The sequence below is a fragment of the Rousettus aegyptiacus genome, unplaced genomic scaffold (assembly GCF_014176215.1).
Source record: "Rousettus aegyptiacus isolate mRouAeg1 unplaced genomic scaffold, mRouAeg1.p scaffold_m13_p_6, whole genome shotgun sequence".
In the NCBI taxonomy this organism is placed as follows: Eukaryota; Metazoa; Chordata; class Mammalia; order Chiroptera; family Pteropodidae; genus Rousettus; species Rousettus aegyptiacus.
In genome coordinates, this window is record NW_023416309.1 from 27,570,825 (window position 1) to 27,598,046 (window position 27,222).

Below are 27,222 nucleotides of genomic sequence, written 5' to 3' on the forward strand. Positions count from 1 at the left end.
GGCACTAATAGTATTATTGAAAGGGCAGAAGATGTAGATCCTGTTTTGACCTTTCAGAAACACATTGCAAAACGACAGCTTAGCTGGAGTGCCATAGAAAGTCGTGACTTTGCTGTGATCCAGAAGAGTAGTCAGAGAGCGGCCACAACTGCCAAATCCAGAGCCACACATCTGCTATAATCTATACGTACAAAAATGGGTGTGTACCACCTGGTTTTCCCCCATGTAATTCATTCTGAACAATGTCTCATGCAAGAAGCTTCTTGTCAAGAGTAACCTAATCATACATAGAATCCTGACTGCAATCGAATCTTCTCAGTGTAATTTTAGCTTCGCAGCTTTTGCATTTCAGGAACATCTAAAAAGAATATGGTTGGAATAAACATTATATGAGCTTATTTAGAGCATCAGCCACATCTGTTACAGGCTGACATGTCATCTGTCTCATATAAGCTGATATTAGTAAAGTCAAAGGAATACACAGCACACAGCAGTGTGTTGAAACTCGTGGAAATAACAGATTTCCTTTTCAAAATCACTTTGTGAAATATATAAGGCAAATTATTAATATTGAATTTATAACATTTGTTTTTATACCAATTGATAACTGCATATTTTACAGAAATGGAATAATCATTCTTATTTTTGTAATGAAATTATATATTTATCACTATATATTTAGACTTATGTGATGCCAATCTCTATGATAGTACTTCTAAGAGAAGAAATTATATATTGCAGAAAAACATTTTTTATCTTGCAAACACTATGAAAACCTCTATATATCTCCATACAAAGAGAAACTAAACATGGGTGAGTTATTTTTAAACATAGATAGCTATGTAACTTAATATAGTGAAGGAACCTATTCAGTTATCCTCTAGAAAAAGAGAATTCTGTCTCCTTTGTTCCTTTGTTTCTCCCTTTAGTAAAAATAATGGAAGATAATTTAAGGTTCGGGAAAGAAAAAAAGTCCTGGATCACTTGTTTCTCCAAGTGACACAAGTAGATAATTGTAATTCCATTTCCTTTATAATTCATTTTTAATTAAGTGAAAAGGTAGAAGGATCCAGTATTTTAACAAAATTGTTGAACAAATACTTTTCACTCGAGTAGTCTTAGAATTTCAAATATATACAAGGTAAAATACAATAATGAACCACCGTTTACCCATTACCTGGCTTCAAGAATTATCAATGCTCTGTGATGTTTTTTAAACTACACCTTCACCTATACCTTACCTCCAATGTCATTATTATTTTTATGGCTGTTCGAGGTTAAATTTACTACACTGAAATGCATAAACATTAACTACACAATTCTGACAAACTGTTTTTTTCTAAATGATTTCTAGTTTTGGCCTTTGTGCTTTAGCCTTGATCCTTCTTGAAATAATTTTTGTGTTTGGTAAGTGGTAAGGGTTGAAGTTAATTTTTTTTTTTTTAAATGGATACCCGGTTGTTTCAGCATCATTTGCTGAAAAGGTTTTCCTTGCTCCACTGGATTCCTTTGAAGTGTCTGTCAAAAGGCAATTATGGGTCTATTTCATGACTCTATTCCAAGAATTTGCCAAACTGACTTATGGCTTGTTTTTGTATGACCCGAAAACTAATATGTAAAGGGTTTTTTCTTTTTTCTTTTTTCCAAATAAAAAAAGCAGCAACAGGCATTGAAGATGTGAACTACGAAGCCTATAATATTTACTATCTGGTCCTTTACAAAGTTGACCAATCTTTGATCTAATCTTTTCAAATGATTTATTTATCTAGTCCTTTGCCAATCTCCTAATTTCTGTAGCTTTATGGTACATATTAAAGTCAGATAATATAAGGCCTCCAGATTAAACTTCCTTTCTAAGAATTTTTTTTTCATCTATTCTAGGTCATATGCATACCCATATAAATTTTTGAGTCATTTCACTAATTTCTATAAAAATCTTGCTGAGATTACAATTGAGATTTTATTGAATCTATAAATAAATGTATTACATTGTCTTTTTAACAATATTGATTTTTTCAAACCATAAATATATCTCCTTATTTATATAGATTTTCTTTATTTCAGCAACATTTTATTGTTTTCAATGTTGAGGTTTTAACAATTTTTTGTTAAATATGTTTCTATTTCTTGACTCCATTGTAAACAAAATTTTTATACTTTAATTTTAAATTTTTTCTACTTATAATCTTTCCTTCATTTTATACTTTTGAATAGTTGCCTTGTGCCTTGAGACACAATAGTCTATCACCTAAAAATTGAGTGATGTGTTATGAAATGAATTCGTCTTATCTGATGCATTTTGCCTTTTCCCATTGTTTCTTTTTTGACATGTAGCTTGTTTCATTTTTTCATCTTATAATTATGGATTAAAATATGTGACTCATTGTTCAAGGCATTATTATTTCAAGAATCACCATACTACCATTTATTAAACTAAACCACATATAATTTGTTGTAATTCGGCAACAGCAAATACCATACATTACATTTTTCTTTTTTTTTTAAACTTGCCTTAACTTTAAATAATTTACAGAATTTAGCCTATATATGAATGCATGCAAAAAACTTAACACATTTTTATAAAAAAAGTATGTAACTTTGTAATCACGACCATATCAGGAAGCAGCTAAAAGCCCTGCTCATGCTCCTTCTAAAATGGTCAGTTCTTCTGCCTCTACAAAGGTTAATTGCTATCCTGATTTTTAACTACAGTCGTATTACATAAATGGAGTCATATTTTGTGTGTTCTCTGTGTCTGTCTTATTTGCTCAACACTGTAAGCTTTATATATGTTTAAGTGTATAACTCCACATTCACTTATTTGCTATATATAATTTGACTCTATGATTATAAAAATGAATGTGTCCATTCTATTACTAATGGATATTCAGGTTGTTTCCAGTTTGGGAAAAATATAAATAATGCTCCTACAAACATTCTTGTATAAGACTTTTGGTGTGTGCGCACACTCATTTCACTTGGGTATATGATGAGTGAATGGGATTAAAATGTATGTGTTATCAGATTTGCCTATGTTCAACTTTAGTACATAATGCCAAACTGTTTCTCAGAATAATTTTACAAATTTACACTCTCATTCATATTATAAAAGCAGGTTGTTCTTGTCAATACTTGCTGTAGTCTTTTTAATGTTAGCCATTCTGATAGATTTTTGTAGTATATTATTGTGAACTTAATTTTCATTTCTGTGATTAAAAAATGGGCAGAATATCTTTTCATGTTTATCTACAATGTAGATAACCTCTTTTGTGACATGTCTAGTAAGGCCTTTTTTCCATTTTTTTTTCAAATGCATTTTTTTCTTTTTTTATATTATTGAATTTTAATTCTTTATATGCTCTGGACATAAGACTTTTATCAGTTATATGTGTCATCTCATCCCCTATGGTTTGATTTTTCATTTTCATAATGCTATCTCTTGATAGCGTTGTCAACTCTTAATAAATTCTTAACTTTAATGCAGTGCAATTTATCTATCTTTCCCTTGGATTAGTGTTCTTTTTTTTTCCTTTCCATTTAGGAAACTTTTACCTCTCCCAAGATCTTAAAAATGTTCACTTAATTTATCATCTTGAAATGTTATTGTTTTATCTTTCACATTTATTTCTACAATCTGACTGTGTTTTGTGATTTTGTGAGGTAGCAGTCAAAGTTCATTTATTTTAAATATCTATATACAATTGACTCAGCATCATGAATCATTTATGGGTCTCTTTCTAGACTTTCTATTTTGTTCCAGTTGACTATTTGTCAGTCACTATACCAATATCATATTGCTTTGATTACTGTAGCTTTAGAATACGTGTCTATATCTAATACTGCAGTTCTCCAATGTAGTTTGTTTTCTTCAAGCTTCAAGCTCTTAAATATACATGGCACTTTGAATTTCTTCATACATATTTTAGAACGAACTCTTCAATTTCTTCAATTTCTTAATTACCTATTATTTCGGTTATATACGTCTTGCATTGAAAAATCACTGAATGTTTTTAAGCACCAAATTCTCATTAAGCTCAGTTGACTGTGTATAACCATTACGTTCACTAAAAACTGTATGAAAAATACATGCTCTCTATAAAAATAAGTGAAGGGATGCAATTCATTTTTATTTGTGTGGAACGTTCTGTTTCTCTCTTTCTTTCTATCTCTGTTTTGGTGACCTATTTTTCTGGCAGATACCTGGAAGAAATATGGACTCACAGTCAATTTTGCTTGTTTTTGTCTAATCTTTGTCATGAATATGAAAATTTGATAAAAATAAATAATTTTTGATTAATTTTCATTGCACAAGGATAACAAATTGTATTAGACACTTACTTCAGCCTTACCGAGGGAACTGGAAGAGTACACATTATTCAGAATACCAATTTCTGATGCATATATACAGTCTAAATGTATATTGACTGAAAATTTGATTTAACCATCTTTTATAATACATATGACATGATAGAAATATATGTATCTCATAACTATCAATTGACAATGAATTTGTAGTGAAATAATTAAGGCTAGTACAATGAAAAGCAAATAAATGAAAAAGAAAGCAGAAGGAGCTTTATTGCTTGCTCGTTAGTGGAACAGGAATGTATTGTCCACCTTCATAATTTTCATCTTGAAGTTACTTGGTGAAAACAAACAAACAAACAAACAAATAAAAACATTTATGGTCAAATTAGGATCTATGCCACCTATTAGACTGGAGCATCCCTTCCTTTCTTCATTTCTTCCTTCCATTTTCTTTTCTTTTCTTTTTTTTTTCATCTTAGAATAAACATTAAGCCATTCTGTATTAATGTAATACCAGGGGCTATGAGGTGTACAAAAAGCATATTTTAGAACAGCTCTGTCCATCAAAATAAGGCAACCTAGAAATTGAAATGATGTGTGCATTAATAGCTATAGGTTTGTATATAAAAAGAGCATTAGTAATTGTGTTGATTGGTTGTTTATATTCTCTTCAAGGAAGTGAAGGAGGTCTTAATAGTGAGAAAATGAAGCAAAGCTTGATGGAGAAAGGGATAATTTTGTGGCTCACAAATGATGGATAGAATAGTGTTCTAAATTCTTAAAATAAGAAAATGTGGATTAGTTTTTAAAGATAACATGAAGACCCTTCAGTATTATTGTAAAAGTTTGAGAATAGACACTTATGTGAAATAAATAAAGTTTGAAAATTAAGTTGATAGTGAGTGATCTGAGTAACATATTCTCCTGTAACTTTCTCTTAGAGTTCATCCCCATATCTGATCTTCTTCTTATGTATTCCCTCTTGTTTTATCCTTACTGTTTCACTAATTTTCACAATGACCATTAAGTCTTCTGAATCTCTCACCCTGCAAGAATTTGGCAAGTTCTAAGATCTCGATAATATGGTATTTTACCAGAAATATCCTGAGAAATAAAATTTCACCAACCAACACATCAGTTCAAATGAAAGGCATGTCAATTTCTATAACAAGGGAGATAGTTATATTGCCCCATTCGATAACTTTATAGGTTGACCACTTTTACTTAGAAATTGTCCAGACTTCTGGTTCTAGTTTGATTAGAGTAGCATTTGCTCATGACTTGTATGAAGTGAAGATGATTTCTTATATATTTTAAATATATAGACTAGGCTTGCAGAATTTCTGAATTTAAATATAAACAGAAATGAACCAAATGTTTGAAATCATCAATTGAAATGATTTCAGAATTTAAATATTGTATTGACTTTCAATAACATGTTGATGATAAAACATTATGATGCACTTTCCTTAGTTGTACTCTGGCTTGATTAGAAGCTTTCTCATTTTGCAAAAACACAAGTTTTTGATAGTTACCAAATTACATTGTGTAAGGATACAGTAATAAGAGAAATGGCTTAGTATTTGTATTTTTTTAAAAAGTCAATTTTCGGAAGATGTGAGATTACAGACCTAGAGAAGAGTAATATTTTTATAAAGTGGCTAAGTTCACACAGAAAAATTATCTTCATTTTCACCCTGCTATGTTTCCCCCTTTACACAATTAGGATAACATCTCTACCTAGTCAAAACATTTAAATTAATAGTGAGATTAGCAACATATCCGTGAATATTCACTATTATGCTGATGATGTAAGAACTCCATCATGTTTTTTTTCATGTCCTTCTCAGTCATATTGTCATATGTGCTGATATCCACATCTCATAATGTTTTTGTTATTATAAAAATAAGTTTGTTTAGGTTTCTTCATTATCGAAATCCTGTCTCTCTCTCTCCCTCCCTCCCTCCTTCCCTCTCTCTCTCTCTCCCTCCCTCCCTCCTTCCCTCTCCCTCCCTCCCTCCCTCTTTCTTTCTCTCTCTCTGTTTCTTCTCCCCATATTGTGTGTGTTTGTCTCTGTATGTATGTGAGTTTATATATATATATGTCGTCTGTGACACATGTATTCTCATAATGTGGTATACTTGAAATATTTGATGTAGAGGTATAGGTTTAGGCTTAGATAGAAAGAATTTAGAGCTGTTGACTTTAGAGTTTTTCATTATTGGATTTGAAATTGAAGCAGAACAGTTTTAAAAATGAAATGGAATAGAATTAAAGCTATGAGGTCCAGAGTTCTAGTGATGAACTCTGAGATTACAATGATAGTGATGAGGTTCATCTATTCCTCAAATGTTAAGAGGAGACAGATGAGAAAAAAATATGTAGAATTTAAAAGTAAAGAGGAGTGATTATCTTGGACTATCCCCAAAACAAGAGAGAGAGAATCATTTACCATGTACAATTAGTTCTCAACATCTGTTTTATAGTCTTCCAGTCCTTTGTTGTATTGGAATCATCATTCAAACAAAATATGCTTAGCCTTAGGGTAAGGAACCTAAATTATGTATAATGTGAGTTGCATCTTTTACTTGAGTAGCATCTTTTACTTACTATTTCCTGAATCCTGTGTGTTCCTCCTGTAAATAAAATGAAAGTGTGGTTTGGTATGTACTTCTCTTAGTCATCTTATTGATTTTTTTTTTTTCTCATCGAGTTACTAGTGGACACATAACATCATATAAATGAAATTTCAAAGAAAATAACTGAATATACATATAGACAGCTTCAAGCTTAGTGTACATTACAAAAAGTAGAATTTTATGATTATTTTGTAAATATTAAAATATTTCCTTGGGAGTATATAAACATAAGTATGCCTCAGTTACAGTGAGAGTCCTGTAGAAGATGCATAAGTACCACATAGAATGACTTAATCCTGAGAATGAACAACACATGGTCTGAAACACTTTTAGGACCTCTTCTCTCATCTCCACTACTTAGTACTATCATATCAGTACTATTACACACAGCCGTACATGGAATCTTTTGTTTCCTTTCCTGTAAAACAACTTTCTTCAAAAGCAAGAGCCTAAGCTTTAGTTTAAAACTGCAACCACATGAAAAGGAGCTGACTTTTCTTTCCAGGACTCAAGTTCATAATTCTAAGACAGAGCTCTTTAATTGCTAACCCTGGGCTAGATGTCCAGATGATTCTATGAATATTAGATTAAAGCTGTATATAATAGTATAATGGCTGCTCCTGGACAACTGTGAATACATAGGAAAGTAGTATTACTCATTGTTAAATTTATCCGATTGTTAAATTCTACATTCCAAACAAAAAGGCTATTTGGACGTATAAATATTTCTAATGGCACATGTTCATTTTTTCTGAAAACTAACAAATGAGTATTTTCCTCCCATACTTGGGTCTTTCTTATACGCACACACTTACACATACCACACATGCATACACACATTTATAAATGCCTTTTGATTTACATAAGGAAGAATTTCTCTTCAGTCTGAACCTAGAAGTAAAATTTTTGGATCAGAGAAAGAGGGTGGGTTTTAGTAACTGTTTCTTGGTGTCGGTGGAGCTCAGATTGGGAGGGTTATTTTACAGAGACCTCCGGACAGATAGAAGGAACACTTTACAATACTTAGTCATCATTCTCAGAGCAGGTGAAAAAATGAGATGACTTTGAGACAGCAGTATTTGAAAAGCTCTTTTAATTGCTTTGTTCTTAATTTTGATTTTTTGAAAAGGCTAATTACATATCTGCTGCCATCACCACAAGAACAACAATAAAACAAGAAGAAGTAATGCACATCCCTGACTGTATTCATGTATTTATGCCACAATCGTTCCTGATAATTTTTAAGCGTATAAAATACTATGTAATAGCATAAATGAAAACCAAGGTGAAAGAAGAAAATAAAGATGAGGATAAAATGGGGTAATACTTGAGGCTAAAAAATGCATGTTATGATAATGTATCCATCCATGAGTGATGAGATATGGTTCTAAATCTAAGTTTTCTGAAAGCCAGTAAAAAGGAACGATATTTCCAGCCACAAATTTCAAAATATCTATGAGTTTTAAATGAATCCATTATTTTAGGGAATTACAATTCTGAATGAATCATACTGGAATTAATCCAGGAGACAAAAAACAAAAACAAAAATAAAAACAAAAACTACTGGGGAAGTATAGGTATGTATGCTGTATGTGGTATGTTAAGTCATTAAACAGAGTGGTTAGGGTAGGCTTCATTGAGAAAGTGATTTTGGAGCACAAACCAGAAGGTGATAATGAAGTGAGTACTGTATCTTTTGAGGCAAGAGGGTTCTAGAAAGAGGACACAAGGAAAAGGTAATATGTTGGGAGTGTGCCTGATGTATTGGAGAAATAGCTTGTAGGTTAGTAAGTGGCTAAACAGACAAAATCAAGCCTGGCGAGTTAGAAAAATTTAAGGATTTAGCTTTAACTTTCAGAGATTTGGATCCACTAGAGATTTAAATTGACTTATTTTTAAAAGGATTGTCAAAACTATGTTGATCTTTACAATTTATATTTTATTTACTTCAAAAGAACAAACCATTACAAAATGGGCCATGCAATAAAGTAGATTTGGTTAGAGCCAATAGGAATGATTTCCTAAGGTGGAGTGCATTCCACTGTGGCTGGCCAAATTAATTCAGTCCAGCTTAGGTTATACACAGCATATTCTTTAGGAAGATGAGCCTATAGACTTCTGAGTACATTACCCTCTTCAGGAGTAAGTCTAACACTCAGTCAAATGAGGATCCTCAATGACATCCACTGGAGAACAAAGGGTCTGTTTTAGTGAAGCCTATAATTCTCTACTAAGTTGAAAAACAAATGTATAACAGCACTATTGGAATAGTGTATTTTCTTATTAAAAAACTATTTAGGTATTTGATATTTATACATTTGTAAGATTTTTGTGAGTTTGTCATGAACTCAAAACAAAGAATGTTTTCATCATTTTTATATTAAAAAATGTATATTTTCAAAGTAATAGCGAGATATAGGAAAAGATCTAAATCATGAAATAATAAACCTATAATATGGTTTTGGATATGCTTTTATTAGTTATTCTACCTTGGTCAGGTTATTTTAATGCTTAGGATAGGGAGACATGGAGATACCATAGGATTGGCTTTATTTTATATATATGTCTGTGTGTGTGTGTGTGTGTGTGTGTGTGTGTGTGTGTGTGTGTAATGAAATGATGGCAGGTTATCTCCTAGTTCCAAAATTCTGTGATTCTATTTTTAGTTGGATAAATTATATGTAAACAAAATAAACATTACTTCTACCCAACAAAATATATATGCATTTACTTAATACTTTATTCACAACAGAATACAGGCACTAGCAACTGTCTACATGTCAAGGTATTTATGTCAATTTCTAAGGGAAAAAGTTTAAAATAGAAGAATTTTTTAAAAATATCATTCAAGTTTTATACTTTTATGTCTATATTATGCTTTATGTATCACCAATTATATATAATGAAATAAAAATCCTAAGTAAATAAAACACATATTATTTAAGTAATATGAGTGAAGTACACTTGAACAAACCTGCCTATTTTGTAATAGTTTGTTCTTTTGAAGTAAATAAAACATAAATTGTAAAGATCAACATAGTTTTGCTAAGCAATATGCTTTTAACTTTTGTAAATTTTTGTTTAACTACTCATGACTAGAGTGGTATCATTTTTCATCTTTACAAATATCACATGTGGTTAATATATCCATAACATTCAAACACAGCCCAATCAAAATTTGTATTTTTTTATGAAGTTGCTGGTCATAATATAATTCTTTCCTTATAAGAGTTTATCATCTAGTTATCTATATTCAGTGTGAATATATGCTTAGCCAAAATGTATACTTTATATAATTGTAAATCAAGAAGTTTAAAAAATCAAAGTAAAATGACTGCTTCCAGGAAAGTCCTGAAATTTTAATAAAGATTTGAGCATGAGAAGAGTTTTGTTCAGCTTATGAATTTTGAAATTTAAATTTAACTCAGTAACAGCTATATAATGGCCATTCTTATTGTTGAACCTCACTGTAAAACTACATATCAGCTACATAATTACTTTTTTAAAATTTGTTTTAATCAAATAATAAGCATTTGAGAGCTTTGTTTATGGTTTTGTTTGCAGAGAATACTATGCAAGAGAAAGCAATGATACTTCTGGCTAAATGTTGTAGCTGAAATTCTCCTAGTTGACTCAAACTGGGGGAAGATTGTTGCAAGAAATTTTATGCACTCTATATTGGTTATGCAGATTTGAATAATTAATTGTTTTATAGCAACAAGTCGTGGGTCCTGTGCACAGAGTGATTTGTTTTATGATTATGTTTGGAATGAATCCAAACAGTCACTACTCTCTCTCCCTCTGTAGAATTTACCCTTTCAGCTTCACTGAATTGGGTTAATTAGAAAGGCAGTGGACCTCCCCACTGCCACCTCCATAGTATTTCATTGATGTTATAACTACCTATTTAAACAAGCAGATAACTTTTGCAGGAACACATAAAATATATAATTATGATTTATACCATATATTTAGTTCCTATTTTATGTGTGTGTGTATCTGTGTATGTATGCAAACATGCAAATATGTTCATAGCTCCTTATAGAACTAAACATGTGCTGGGTATGAGTAAAAAGCGTTTAATCTAAAGATTGTTACTGGTATAAATTTGTTGAAAAAGATCTTTTTCTTTCCATCAAGTCTACTTTGAGTTTCTATGGGAAAAATCAAAATTGTCTGAGGTTAGAAAATGGAAAGGGTAGGTATCACTCCCTAGTGATAGCAGGCCTGGATGGATTGCCTATCAGTTGACATGTTGTGTAAGAAAACATGGCCATTTGACACAAAGGCTTTTCTTTACAATTCTATCTGAAGCAAGAATACTTTCCTTACCTTACAACTTCCTAGAACGATTCTTTTTTGATTCAAATTTTTTGAGTTTATGTAAATTTTTCTAGATAGCTTGTATTAAGCAAACATGAAAACACTAGCTTTGTGACATGAGCAGTAGATTTGATTTGTAAAGACTATTGGGACACAAAATAAGTAATTTTGCTTTAGCTTCAAATATTTTCACTTTCATAAATGGAGTTAATATCATCAACAACAATAACTATAATTCACATATTCCTAGTCCTTATTCTATACCAGGGACTTTGATAAGTACTTCACATGAGATATCTCATTTAGTCATCAGAGCAACTCAACAGGCTCTTCTTTGATGCAATTACCTTATACACATTGGTAAGTAAGAGAATGAAATTGGTATAATGAAGAAATTGTATTGATTCATAAGTTACTTTATAGTATATTTGTTTTGAAATATTCTGTATATGCTCTTCTCATACTTAAAAAGAAAAACAGCTATGTAAGTCTTAAGAAAAAAGCTAAAAATGCAGTGTCTTTAGTACAAATGAGTCTACTTTATCAGCTATGATTGATAATATGTTAATCTGGAAAAGCTGTGGGTACAGATGAAGAAGCTGCAATTATTTCTCTGAATTAAAATAATAGATTAATGCAGAAGGCTAAATGCTAGATTGGATTTTCAGTTTTGATGAAAAGCCATCTATTTAGAAGTAAATGGACCTCAATACCTAATTCTTGAAGAAGCAAGCACAAACTCCAATACTTTAAAATGTAAAAGACTAACAAACTGTGACACTTGGTCAAAATATTATTAAATATTTAATCGTACTAGTATTTTTACTGTGGTTGTGATTGTTTTAGTTTTTGTTACTGCTCTGGATACAAGAACACAATTTTTTTTTCAGGTAAATACATAGGGTATTATGATAGAAACATCAGCTCTATTGTGGTATAGATTTTGTAGAAGCAGGAAATTAAAGGTGACTGGGGTTAAGTTTTTTTATCCACTTACATGTAACTGGTAAATGGTGGATCCAGGATTGGATTCTAAGTCTGCCTATTTCAAGGCCAACTCTCTTAACTTCTATGAGTATCAAACTATGTTTAATTCCTTTTTCCTGACTGCAACCATTTATTAAGTCAAAGGAAATTTTTATGTAAGAGGAATCCCATCCTATGCGCCACCTATTCTACTAGATAGGTCTCTTCAAGGTAAATACCTGTTGAGGAATCGATCCCTTTATTTTCATGAAATATGTCTCTTCACCTCTATTAATATTCTTTGTTCTGCTTTACTGTCTAATAATAATAAAGTCATCCAGCTTTCTTATTAGTGTTGTATAGTATATCTTATCCCTTTATTTTTATCTATGTCTTTATATTTAAAATAAAGTCAGGGGTGGGGATGGATATTAAGTATCACATGGAAGGGGTTAAACAAAAGGCTTTCCAGGAGAAAGAGGAAGCTCGCAAAACAAGAGAGGAGGCAAAGGGATCAGACTCTCCCAATATTCTGCTGGACAGCTACTCACCAGCATTGTCTCAGAACACCAGCTGCGCAGATTTGGAAATTCTTGGACCTGCGGGAAGATAAAGTCTCCACTGCTGGGGTGAAAATAGAGGGCAGAGCTTGTGGCTCAAAGCTAACCTCACCTTGGGTGTCTCCTGTTCTGTTGGGAGGAGTGTGGAAGACAGTGTTGTTTAGGCAAGCCAGAGTGAACACCTATGTACTTCTTTTCCTTCTTCTTCTTCTTCTTCTTCTTCTTCTTCTTCTTCTTCTTCTTCTTCTTTTTTTTTTTTTTGAAAAATATTGCTCCCTACATTGTCTTTTTTAATTGTGCTCTCCTCTCTCTCCTCTCCAAACTTTTGGTCTAAAGTGACATTGCGCATGAAAATGTTGAGAGATTTTTGGCAATGCGAATGGAATATTTTGGCAGTGTTTTAGTTTCATTGATTTAGTAGTAGTTAAAATAACTATTACAACCTTTCTCTGGCTATAATGCATCTGCATTATAAAGGAGAGCACATTACTCCTTTTCCTTTGTATATCTGTGTGCTGTGTATGTGTACTATAAAAAAATCAATTATTGCTGTTATGCACTATTAAATAAAGGCATAAACATTGTTAGTTGGCCTCCCGTGATACATTTCTTTATTTTTTTTTATTGATCAGAAAATAGAATGCCATTTATTTTTTTAATTGCATATTGAAATACAGATCAAATAATTGTTCAAAGGTTAGTTGTGTGAAGTATTTATAAACAATTGTATATTAGGCCTTAAACATATTTGTAAGTCAGAAAATGCTATCATTATCTTATCTGTACATTTGTATGTTATCCATTTTCCATTTCAGTTAAAAAAAGAGATAGAAAGATAAGTTTAACTTAATATTTGCATATATTTGTACTAGTATGTGAAAAGTAGAAGATAAAAATTTGCTATTTAGAAAAGTATGTGTAGGTAAGAGTATGTGTATTTAAACATTATTTAGATTTATTGTAACAAATAATGGTTCAACATTCCCGAGGCAGACAAAGCTTATTAGTAACAATATGTTAAAGACATAGTATAGATGATGATGATGATGATGATGATGATGATGATGATGATGATTAATTTACTTGGAAAATCATTCAAGGAGATCTCACTTTTATTTGTAAAGACACAGTGATATAACATTTAGGCCATTTTTGTGCCTTAAAGAAATGCAGCAGATACATTTTGCATGACTATTTTTCAAGGTAGATTCATATTTATTGATTATGTATATATATTCTTGTATGCTATCCTAAGGCAATGAGTTCTCTAGATATATGCCATTTATCTTAATGCCTCTAGGAGGGTACATTTTTATTTGCATAGCCACATCTCTCCTATATGCCATAAGTTTAGTAAAATGGATCAGCTGCAAATGATGACCCTAAGCTATAATGCATTTTGTTTGGCAAAGGGACTATAGCTCTATGAGCGAAAAAAAGTGGGATCTGAGTTTCATCAGTTATATTTTCATGTAAAATTCATGGAATCTTTTACAGAGTGAGAAAGATTAGAGGTATACTCTCTTTCAGCACTTATTCAACAAGTGTTTACAATTCGGCCCACTGAAAATAATAAGAAATCAAACAACGGAATGTTACTTTAGAACAATGTGTTGTTTTAGTCGAGTACTCCAGACATGTCTTAAAGAAGAATGGCTTCTATTGTGTGTCTGCACATTAGTTTTGTCTTTCACATTAAGATTTATATTTATCGATTTGCTCTGAGATAAAAGAAAAAAGAAGCAATACTCACCATGGGAGACTCTGCTACTTCTTTTACCTCTTCCTTTCTCTTAGTTTTGGGATATCTTTTTTTCACATCAGAAGTCTTACTGAGTAAACTAAAGTACTAGCCTCTGTTAATACAGGCATTTCCTTTTGGTAAGGATAAGTTTAAGTGATAACTCCTGTGAGAAGTGTTGGACAGGGAGAGGAAACTAAGAATTCCTATTCTTAAAGGGAAACAAGAAATAGATGATGAAACTCACCAACTGTTTGAATCTCTGCCTCCCAGTTTCATCTCTCAACAATATTTATAAATAACATAATAAAGGTATTTTTTCGCCTTTTTTGAAATAAGACCTTTTTTTTTCTATCTAGTCAGATATAAACTTGAATATTTTATGCTTTAAAATGGATTTGCCAGTCAGCCAGGGTTTACACGTACAATCTTTGTTAAAGGATGCACACAAGTAAAATATGTTTCAAATAGCTTTTTTTGGTTTGCAGGTACGATTTTGGTGGATAACATGCTGATCAAAGGGACTGCTGGAGGACCAGACCCCACCATAGAGCTTTCTTTAAAGGACAACGTGGATTACTGGGTGCTGTTGGATCCTGTTAAGCAAATGCTTTTCCTGAACAGTACAGGGAGAGTTCTGGACAGAGATGTTAGTGATTTTTTTCTTTGTCTCTGTGTTATAACTTTATTATAATCTAAATATCTTCATGTGTTTGCCAATATGAATCAACTTTTCTTGATATAATTTGCATTTATTTTATGTGTTTATCAACAAAAACATTTTTTTTTAACTTCTTGAAAGAAGAAAAAGAAAGAGACCATCTGCCTCTGAGAGATTCAGTATTTCTCCCTTTTAAGATCCTGAAGACTTGTCAGATTTCTGAAACAAGGAGAGAATAGAGTACTCAGAATAAAGGAGTGGTAACTGTAGAAAAATAAGATAAACAGGGTGATAATCCATAGCGAGGTCTGAACATGAAACTAGGTGTTGACTTAAAGACAGAGAGTTTGGTAGGAAGGAATACAAATGGGTAGCTGCTCTTTCAAGCACTAAGCATTGGTTGAGGGACGAATTTGTGGTAATTTGCTTATAGAACTGTAAAAAAAAAAAAAAACTAAAAGAAGGTGAATAGAAGTTTCCTGGCAATTCCCAGTCCAGTCATTCTCAGGCAGCATGAGCTAAATGTTTTGTTATTCAGAATAGCTCAATTACCAAAATCATTGCTGTCTCATTTCTGAACAAGTTTAAAAATTTGGCTAGATTTATTTTGATGTAACTTTATTCTCATTTATTTGCAATTCAATCTTGAGTGCAGAGATGAGTGTGTGTGTGGTGGGGGGGGGGGGTTGCTTAATAACTAGTAATTGTATCTCCTGTACATGGGAAAATTCAAAGCATACATCTAAATGTGTGTACTACCAAATTTCCAGTTTATGAAATCCAAATGTCAGATATTCAGTTTAGTGACTCTGGATCATCTCACTCACTATCTTGCTCAGGATTTATGATTCACTTTATCATATGGTGTAAAGTAGATGATTCCTAATCAATTTCACATTTAAAATTTAGAGTCTTTAAGAGCTTTGCCATGAGGTGCGCAGCACATCAGACCGTCCCACCGATATGGGCTGTATTTGTACACTTGGGGAGACCCATAATTCACCTGAGCAGTAGTGGCAGATATGAAACATGGGTAGCAGCAGAGAATAGAAATGAGACTATTGGGCTCAACTTAGAGGGAAAAAACGTCATCCTGGATGTGGCCCCCATCCCCACCTCTGCCCCCCAATCACTATGTCCTTTCACCACAACAACAGTCTTTACACCCCACAGTTTACAAGTATGCACTATGGCTGGGCAGCTAAGAAGGTATAAAATGAAATAAAGACAGCTGCTATCTTCGAGTTTATATTATCTTAATTTATCTTATCATAAATCTTATTTTATGAAAGCAATCTAGATAATAGCCAAATTGACAAGCTGCAAGATCCTCTCTGCTCCCTACCCTGCCAGATGCATTGCTCATAAGCATCCTTTACTGGCCCTAATTAGGGACACTCATATCCAAGTCATATGAATTTTATAATGTAACATTTTAGAAGAATTATATAATATTTACCTATTTTAGACTGTCATTTTATATTTTGTTTCCTTTTTTCAAAAAATTACCTTATAGCTGATTATAATAATGTAGTGATTTACTAGTAAATTACATTTTTTGGGGGAACCTTTTTGTTTTCTTCATTTGATTATGAAGCACAAGTTCTAAGTCTGAATTATGAGCAGAGAGGAAGAATGTGATTCAATATAAATAAATGGTGTTCCATCTGTTCAGCCTATAAAATTGTTTTAATTTTAATTACTTATCAAAAATTATCTTACCCAGCGCCTATCTGTTTTATGTGAAGTATAGACATTTGCTGCTAGAAAAGTAGTGTGGTAAGTCAGTGCTTTTAACCCAAATCTAATCACTACTGGAAATTATGGTTTCATTTAATTGTAAAACAATATAAGCTTGGGGTAAACATATTAGAAAAAGTACTCAAATCAGTATGTAAAGAGTATCAAAAATATCAATATCATAGACAAGAAAAATGATTTGATTTTAGCAAAATTGTAAATTTACCCAGGGCTGAGAAAATTACATGGCCTTGGGTCATAAAGTCTTTAATCTCTACCTTTGTCTGTACATATGCTGTATTTTTATCCCTGCAGATTAGATTTCTTTGTACACATAATTTTACTCACTTGCTTCTTTGGTTTGCACTTGGCTTTTCTGTTATTAATGTTCACTTTACTCCAGCTCCCAGTAAGCTTCAATGCAACACTTGCTACAGATCGACCATTGTCACTGTGTTTTTTCTAATTAGTGAGAGAGAGCATCTAAATAGTCACTGACTTAAATGAATTATAGCTAGAGAAACGGGGATGAGGTCTTATAGTAAATCCATGTTCAAGTACACCTGCCCTTTCAGCAGCAGTTAGGAGAAGTGCATTTTCCAGAGAAGACATTCTAAATCATGTTTTTTACACTTTGTTCATTGAGGCTGTAAACTATCTCTAATGAAAACATTTGAACAATTATGGCTGCATAGCACTAAAAGAAAATGTAATATAAATAAATATTTTTAAGATTAAATGTTAAAAAATTAAGCAAATAAACTATCATGAAACTTTCTGAGGACAAAAATAAACAGAAAAATTCTCAAGCCCCCAATATTTATATTTTATTAAAAACTTGCTTGACTTTGTATAAATATAAGCTGTTGATAATTTCAAGCTTTGTCTTTAACTCTTGCCCTAATCGTTATCATTTTTTTATTCCCTATTTTTATTTTTGTTCTCTAAAGTTACATACATTTCCTGAGACAGAAGGAGAGAGTAGGGGTGGGGAGGGGTAAGAGAAATGAGCCATGGATGGTACAACAACCTAGATATGTTGCTTGTTATAAAAATTAAGTTTCAGTAATGAAGGATAATCACATAAGTTTTTCAAAATGTCAAATTTTTATCTTACCTGACCAATATTCTCTAATCACTGTTAGGCATGGGATAATAATCATCATTATAACATCAATAATTAAAATAATAAGAAGAGAAATATGATTCTGGCACAGTCTTGTTATACATATTTCAAAACTCTAGGTAACCTTCTAAGAGCCTTGAGTAGAGAGAAATTCTGTTCATGATAATTCCAAGTATATTAACATCTTTCAGACTCTAAGTTGGTCGCTTCACAAAGAACTTTGACTCCTCTGCCCAGGAGAATATCTATTTAACTACTGTTTTATACTTTTATCTCCACTTGGCATCTTGCATTTGCATCCATTAGCATAACTCCAGTACAAGCCCTCTTAGTTCTCACTTGTACTTCAGGATAATCTTCTAATAGTTCTCTTCATCATATTTCATGATTTAAACTGTTCTAGATTTAGTGCCCCAAAACAAAATTCTGACCTTGTCAGAGTAGATAACCTTTCCTTGCAAACTAGCTTATCTATAGACCTTGAGGTTTCCTACATTCAAGCTGCTACCAATCTCACTTCCTTTTATTTAGAAACACATAGATTCTAATATAGGAGAACTAAACTAATCTCTGTTCTCTAAACGCAATTTATTTTTTCTTATCATGACTTCTCTAATACTTTTTTGGGTCTATATTTTAAAATTACCTTTATTCATTGCCATCAGTTGAATGTTATTGACTATCAAGGTGTCTTAAATGCTACTTTATACATTAAATATTTCCTAATGGTAACACTGGCATGTAATTTCTTACTTTAAACTCCAGAGCCTCCAAAACTCCTTTTGACTTGTGTTTAGTGATTTATGTTTATCTCGTGTCAACTTTACAGGATTTGCTTAGTGCACAAGGACTATGTCATATTAATCCCTACTCAAATTGAACTTTGTGTATAGTAAACATAATTAAATAAACTAAATGTCCTTACTGTGAAAAATCTAAAACTTTATCTAAATATTATGTAACCTCATTATATTTTTAAATCTGTACTTTCTTCTGTAGGCAAATTCTATAAATACACCATTCATTGTGTAAGTTTAATTTGTGAAGGACACTCATAATTCTGGCCAGCCATTTCCTATGTTTGTTTCATTATTTAAAAGTAATTTTTAGAGTACAACGTGCCTTATTTCCTTTTACTGTTTTCCAGTTTATCTGTGAAGTGATGAAGATTTTTCATTTTGTAAAGGTAGAAATTACATGGAAAGAAAAATCATGGCAAAAACCTTTCATTCCTATCAGGATTGAATAAACTTTGACTTTGCATTATGAAAAAATAAAATCAATTCTTATACAGGTTTGCTAAAAATGTATCCCTCCAAATCATTTAGCCCTGCAAATAACATGGTTTCTAGAAAAACTCAGTTACCCTTAGATTGAGGATTTGTGCTATAATCAACACCAAAACATCAATAGATTTGCTATAAAAATAAATTTTTATGTGGAATTCTAAGTGATTTTTCTGAAAAGCTCAACATAATTTGCTATTTTTGTCTTTTTTCAAATTACAAAGTACATACATATTTGTTGGAAAATTGTCTATCTCTACTTTCTACTGTCAACTATACTTTTCAAAGTTAACCTCTATAAATATGCCATTCCTGCACTTTATCAATGCATATCAAAACCTACACACACACACACACACACACACACACATTTATATATACTATGATACAGATATGCAAATACACTTTCAGAATATTATATTACTCATTTTTAATTCAGAGAATAGTTTGCATATATAGGAATACATGAAATGTGGCTGTTTTAAATAATTACCAAAACAATTTATACATTTTTCTTCTTTGTTTTATGAATGAAGCGCTTAAGAGAATTAGAGAAGATAAAATTTCCATGACTTATTTTTGCCACCAATTATGAAAGATAAAACAAAATTTTCCTAACACATTTCTAAACATTTTAGAAGCCCTAAACCCTCCCTAACCGACTTAATAGAACTGTACTTGATATATTTATAACCCTCTTATACAGCAGAATAGAATCTATTCTAACATGAGATTACAATGTATGTTATATATTAGCTACAGGGAATTCTTGCCTTCAACGTGAACCATTATGGTTGGAATTTATTGCAAGCTGAGTTCTATCTATACTACTAACAGTTGCGTAGAGAGCTAAAGTTGAGAGTGACAAGAGTTCCAGCTGACCTGGTTGTATCTAATTTATGGGCACTTAGCAGGACTAAGTGGGCTCAGTGCATAGTTCATTTGATCCTCTATTTGCAAAGATTGTGACCTTTCTGTCCTAGTGCTACTACTCAATGTAGAATTAGAAGTTGAGATGAAATGGTTTTATAAGTCTCTCCTGTAATATTTAGAAGACAAATAACTTTAAAACATGATTCACCTGATTGTCTTGAAAAGGTGTGCCAAGGGCTAATAGCACAAGTATTTATCCTGTTTTTTACTTTACAAATGAAATATGCAGGACTTTCCTTAAATGTCTATTAAAGCAAACACTTTAAAACCAGTAATAAAAATGGAGGTCATCTAATTCAAATTCTTTCCAAAAAACTTCTAAGACCTAGTCTTGTTAAGTGATCTTTTAGACTCAAGCTTGTATATTTTTAGTGACAGAGCTTGCTTTATAGGATAGTCTATTCTATTCTGCACAGATTTAGGTTCATAGAAAACCTCTACTTATATTGAAAGCATAGGCTCTATAATACTTTATGTTAATTGTTCTTATTTCTGCTCTATGGAATTGCAACACTAAAAGTTTGCTAGATCTTTTCATAACAACCATTCAGATGTCTGAAAAATCTTGTGTTTTTAAGTTTAAACATCCACATATTTTAATGTGTTCAGATTTTATATCTTACTTCTCCAAAAAATGGGTTTATTAAATCCACCTATCTCTACATCTACTATTATTAATGAATATGAAGTTTGTATTATTGTTCCAGTAGCCCATTTATAGTGTTGGCATGTAAACTCATTTTTCTCTCATCAGAATTAAACAATTTTCACATTAATATTTGTAGCCATTTATCATATTTAGGTGTTTTTTCTAATATAAAGAAAGTGATGAAAATTTATTATTATGATTGTATATCATTTTTACAATACTTGTTTTTACAATAAGTTATTTTGACTTATTAAAATGATTTGAACCTTATCTTTTGTCATTAAATGTATTATATATCCTTCTGAGTTTTATGACATTCACAAATTTTATACACATGACTTTAACGCCTTCATTTCTGTTAATGATTTAAAGTGGAATGGGATAGATATTAGAACACAGAGCTATATAGCATGCCATTAGAGACTTTCCTCCATTTTTTCCAGGTACAATTATTCAGACAGGTATAAATCAATTCAACTGTCTTCTTTATTGGCTGTATAAATATCTTGAGATTAAATAATTTTTGCTTCAGGTCGTACATAGTTTCTACGACATTCTTCTCATTTAGAAATATGGCATGTGACATTTTTAATGAACATATCCTAGCTTCTAGTAATCATTGCTATATCTTTAAATTGGTTTTAATCCATGTATTCAATAATTTAATATCCAGGATTATAAATTTGTATTTTGTAGATTGTACATTTTTCACTTTTTTAGAAATTTAGCTTTTTGTAAATAAAAAAAAAAATGTTTTACATCCATTATATGTTAATATGTGCCTAACACAGAATAATCTCATTTATCATTTACAATTATATCAGTGTTTATTATTACCCCATTTGTAGAGACAAGCACACTAAACACAGAGAGATTTTGCACCCAGATCATACAGTTAATAGGTTGTGAAACTGAGTTTGGAAGCAAAGCATTTTGACTTGGATAGTACACGGTCATCTGCCCTAGGCACAGTGATAGTTACTGGGTAAAGAGGTTTAGTTATGACCAAAACAATACCCCACGATTTATGGAGCTTCCAGTCAATTGAAGGGAGACAAACTAAAATAAATATATGAAATGTGTAATATGCCAAGTGGTGGATGAGAAATGAAATAAAAAAAAAATAGTAAAAAGTGAAGTTGAAAGGGGAGAGCAGGCTGGGAACATAGTATTTTAGTCGGGGTGGTAAGAATAGTTTGTTCTGATAAAACGATATATTTAGAGGGAAAATTTTATAAGCTTGAAAAAGATTTTAAAAATTACAGAGATATATACTTTGACTCTAGAGTCAAAGAGATGTAGGTGTGCAGCCCAAGTTTGCAAGCCCTTAACTATATGACCTGAGTAGATAAGTGAGTTCCCCTTTGGTGACACTTTTCTCCTTCAACTAATTTATCGTAAAAAATAATTAGGCAACTTAGCACATATTTGTGTGTAGAATGGTTATTAAAATATCATTTATAATGACAAATATTGACAACATAAAACACATAAGTTTTACTTAGGTAAATATCCTACAGATTTATAACGGAGTGAGCACTGTTAACTCTCATAATGTAATACATAATTGTATATGCCAAAATGTTATAGTAAATCTATATTTGCAAACATGGGATGATATTCAGTTCGACTCTGGTAGTACACAATCGTCTTTCTAGGCACAGTGCTAGTTACTGGTAAAGAAATTTAGTCATGACCAAATGTGTGTGTGCATGTGTGTGTATAATAGGTGTATATTTTTTGAAGGGAGAGATTAGCAAAATAAGCATTTAAATTTATAAAATGAGTAAGTTTCATTGGATTGTGAATTGATTCTCTTCTTTTGATAATTGGTATTTTAATTTTTTATCAGATATCAACATGTAATATTTTAGCAAAAATAAAAATGAACACAATGTTATACAATCCTTTCCCAAGAATTTTTTATTAAGATATTGTTTTTATAAATGTGAAATTTATATCATTGTTGCTTTAACTTTTAGAGGGACAAAATTTGTTTTATCCTATCAAATTGCAACATTGATTTTGTAATTGTATTCATCACCAGTTTTTTAACTGAGAACATAATGATATTTGAGAGCTTATATTTTGAGACACAAAACAGAACAATGAAATAATGATTGCTCTTGTCCGTAAAATAGTGCAAAATGGATCAATTTTTGTAGATTAACTTTTAAAAATATGAACAAGCATGGACAATTTTAGTAAACAAACAAGTGCTGTAACAGTTAATAAGAATCTTTAGTTTCATTGTTTTCTTTTTAAAGATATAATTTCTGCATTGCAGCCACCAATGAACATACACTCCATCGTGGTGCAAGTCCAATGCATCAACAAAAAAGTGGGCACTGTTATCTACCATGAAGTTCGAATTGTGGTGAGAGACAGGAATGATAACTCACCTACATTCAAGCATGAGAGCTACTATGCCACAGTGAATGAGGTCAGTTTCCATGCACTCTCCCTTTGTGTACTTTTGATTGATATATGTAACTAATTGCATACTATAAATGTTTTGAAATGAGTCCTCTATAATAATAAGTTTAACTGATTAGAAATATGAAGAAAACATTTTAAGGAATACTGCTTTAGAAGAAATAAGGTATGGTTGACTTCTGATATGACTTTAAGAATTCACTTTGCCATAGCAAAAGTTTTGGTTTATTTATAATAATAACCCAAATATTGATATTTGTGATCATCTTGGACAATTTTATGCCTGAATCTACATGCAGTTTTCCTGAGGCTTAACAGGAGTTTTTAGTCATATCGTAAAGTGATGAACTTGTTTTCTTCATATCTCTGAAATGTTAGCAATAACTAAATACTGGAAGAAAATTGAAGTTATTTCTTCAGTTTTAAAATCCAGTTTTGCCTCATGCAAAATATTGAAATACAAATTGTAACTTCTTGTAAGACAATGCTGATCAAATTGTAAAAGTAATTTTGAAAGTAATAATATTACTTTTATTACAACATGCCTTTTTTGGTCATTTGTTGATTTGCTGTGTTTTGTTCTTCTTCTGAGATAAAATCTATGAGTCAAGAATCCCTTTCATGTTATTTTTTAAAATAGTGTTTACTCTAAGTGTTTTGATATTCCATTACATTAGAAAATATTACAAGGTACCTCTATGATCACCTATTATATGTACTTAAATCTTATAAAATGCGTACCTACTTTATATGAGGAAATCAATGTAATTTGCGTATTAAACATAACATTGAGGCCTTTACCATCTAAAAACTTTTTGAAACTATTAAAATGTATCTTATTTATTTATTTAAATTTTTCAATTGGAGTTGACATTCAATATTATTTCGTATTAGTTTCAGTTATACAAATAGTGGTTAGACGTTTACATAGTTTACAAAGTGATTCCCTCAATCAGTCTAGTACCCACCTGGCACTGTATATAGTTATTTACAATGCTATTGACTATGTTACCTATGCTATACTTCACATCTCAGTGACTTTTTTATATCTACCAATTTGTACTTCAGAATTTTTACATTTTTCACCCAGGCCCCCCAACTCTCCTCCCATCTGGCAATCACCAGTTTGTTCTCTGTATGCATGAGTCTGTTTTCATTTTATTGTTCACTTATTTTTTTTCCTTAGATTCTACATATAAATGAAATCATATGGTATTTGTCTTTCTCAGTCTGACATATTTCACTCAGCACAGTGCCCTCTAGATCATCCATGTTGTTGCAGATAGTAAGGTCTCCTTTTTTTAAATGGCTAATATTTAGTTGTATGTATGTACCAAAATTGCTTTAGATAATCATCTTTTAATGGGCTCATAGGTTGCTTTCTTATTTCGGCTACTGTAAATAATGCTGCAGTGAACAAAAGGATGTATGTATATTTTTCAAGTTAATGTTTTGGTTTTCTTTGAATAAATACCCCAAAGTGGAATTTCTGGGTCATAAGGTAGTAAGTTCTATATTTAATCTTTTAAAGAATCTCAAAATGGCTTTCCATAACGGCTATACCAATTTGCTATCCCACAGTGTACAAAGATTCCCTTTGCTTTATATCCTCACCAACACTTGTTTTTTGATTTCCTAATGATAGCCATTCTGACAAGTACAAAGTGATATCTCATCTTTTAATTTACTTTAATTTGATTATTAGTTTCAAGTATATGGTACATTGCTTAGACATTTATATAGTTTGTGAAATGATCCCCCTATTACTCTATCTTCCCTTTGGCTCTACACATTGCCATTTCAGTACTGCTGACTACACTCCCTCTGCCATGCTCCCCATCCCTGTGACCATCTATCAATCACTAATTTGTACTTCTTTAACCTTTCACCACTTTCTCCCAGCCCTACCACCCTTCTCCCGTCTGGCCATCACCAGATTGTCTTCTCTATTTGTGAGTCTGTTTTCATTTAGTTTGTTCTTTGTGTTCCTTAGATTTTGCATATAGGTGAAATCATACAGTATTTATCTTTCTCTGACTTATTTCACTCAGTGTATTAACTAATAGGTCCATCCGTGTTGTTGCAAATGGTAAGATTTCATTTTTTATGGCTGAATAATATTCCATTGTATATATGAACCATAACTTCTTTATCCAATCATGTGTTGATGGATATTTAGTTTGCTTCCATATCTTGGCTATGATAAATAGAGCTGCCATGAAATTGGGATACATAAATCTTTACAAATTATTGTTTTGTTTTTGTTTTTTGATAAATACAAAGGAGTGCAATTGCTAGGTCAAAGGTATATTCATTTATAATCTTTTGAGAAACCTCCAGACTGTTTTCCATAGTGGCTGTACCAACTTTCAGTCCTATCAACAGTGCATGAGAGTTCTCTTTTCTCCACATCCTTGCCAATACTAATTCTTTTGATTTATTGATGATAGCCATTCTGACTGTGGTTTTAATTTGCATTTATCTGGTAATTAGTGATGTTGAGCATCTTTTCATATGTCCATTAGCTATCTGTAGATCCTCTTTGGAGAAATGCCTTCTGGTCCTTTGCCCATTTTTTAATTGGATTGTTTATTTTTTTGGTGTTAACTTGCATTAGTTCTTTATAAATTTTGTATGTATCATAGGCAAATACCTTTTCCCACTCAGCAGATTTTTTCACTTTGTTAACAGTTTTCCTTGCTGTACAAAGAAAACGTACATGTAGTCCCATTTGTTTATTTTTTTCTTTTGTTTCCCTTGCGTAAAGAGATATATTAGGAAAAAAAAAATATTACTAGAGCAAGGTGAGAGAGTTTGCTGCCTATCTTTTCTTCTAGGAGTTTTATGGTTTTGAGTCTTACATTTAAGTTTTTAATCCATTTAGAGTTTATTCTTGTATATGGTACAAAAAGCTAGTCTAGTTTCACTGTTTTTCAAGTATATGTCCAGTTTTCCTAACACCATTTATTGAATAGGCTGTCTTCACTCCATTGTATATTCTTGTTTCCTTTGTCATAGCGTAATGACCATAAAGGCATGAGTTTGTTTCTGGGCTCTCTCTCTCTATTTTGTTTCTTTGATCTATATGTCTTTTTATGCCAGTACCATGCTGTTTTGATTACTATAGGTTGCAGTAAAGTTTGCTATGAGGTAAGAGTAATTACCTCCAAGGTTGTTCTTCTTTCTCATGATTAGGGGTCTTTTATGGTTCTATATAAACTTTAGAATTATTTGTTTAGTTCTGTGCAAAATGCCATTGGCATTTTAACAGGGAATGCATTAAACCTATAGATTGCTTTGGGTAGTATGGACATTTTAGCAATGTTAATTGTTCCTATCCTGTCCATGAGCACAGTATATGGTCCCATTAATTTGTGTCTTCTTCAGTTTCTTCAATGATTTATAATTTTCTGAGTATAGGTCTTTTAGCTCCTTGGTTAAATTTATTCCTAAGTATTTTATTTTGTGTGTGTGCAATTGTAAATGGATGTTTACTTAATTTCTCTTTCTGATAGTTCATTGTTAATGTATAAAAATGTGGCTTATTTCTGAGTATTGATTTTATATCCTGTTATCTTACTGAATTCATTTATCATTTCTAACAGTTTCGTGTGTGTATGTGTGTGTGTGTGTGTGTGTAATTTAGGGTTCTTTATATATAATTATGTCATCAGCAAATAATGACAGTTTTACTTCTTTCTTTCGAATTTGAATTCTTTTATTTCTTTTTCTTGTCTGCTGTGTTTAGGACTTTCACTACTATGTTGAATAACAGTGGAGAAAGTGGACATTTTTATCTTGTTCCTGATCTTAAGGAAAACACTTAGCTTTTCTTCATTGAGTATGATGTTGT

The 27,222-nt window shown here is 31.5% G+C and overlaps 1 protein-coding gene across 1 annotated transcript in view; it reads left to right on the forward strand.

Moving 5' to 3' along the window:
- The window catches only part of PCDH15 (protocadherin related 15), a gene marked incomplete in the record, with an annotated part of 701,567 nt that overhangs the window by 277,071 nt on the left and 397,274 nt on the right, over positions 1-27,222 (forward strand). Inside the window, 2 exon segments of the mRNA XM_036222126.1 lie at positions 15,027-15,187; positions 23,221-23,376. Coding sequence (XP_036078019.1) covers positions 15,027-15,187; positions 23,221-23,376 — 317 coding nt within the window.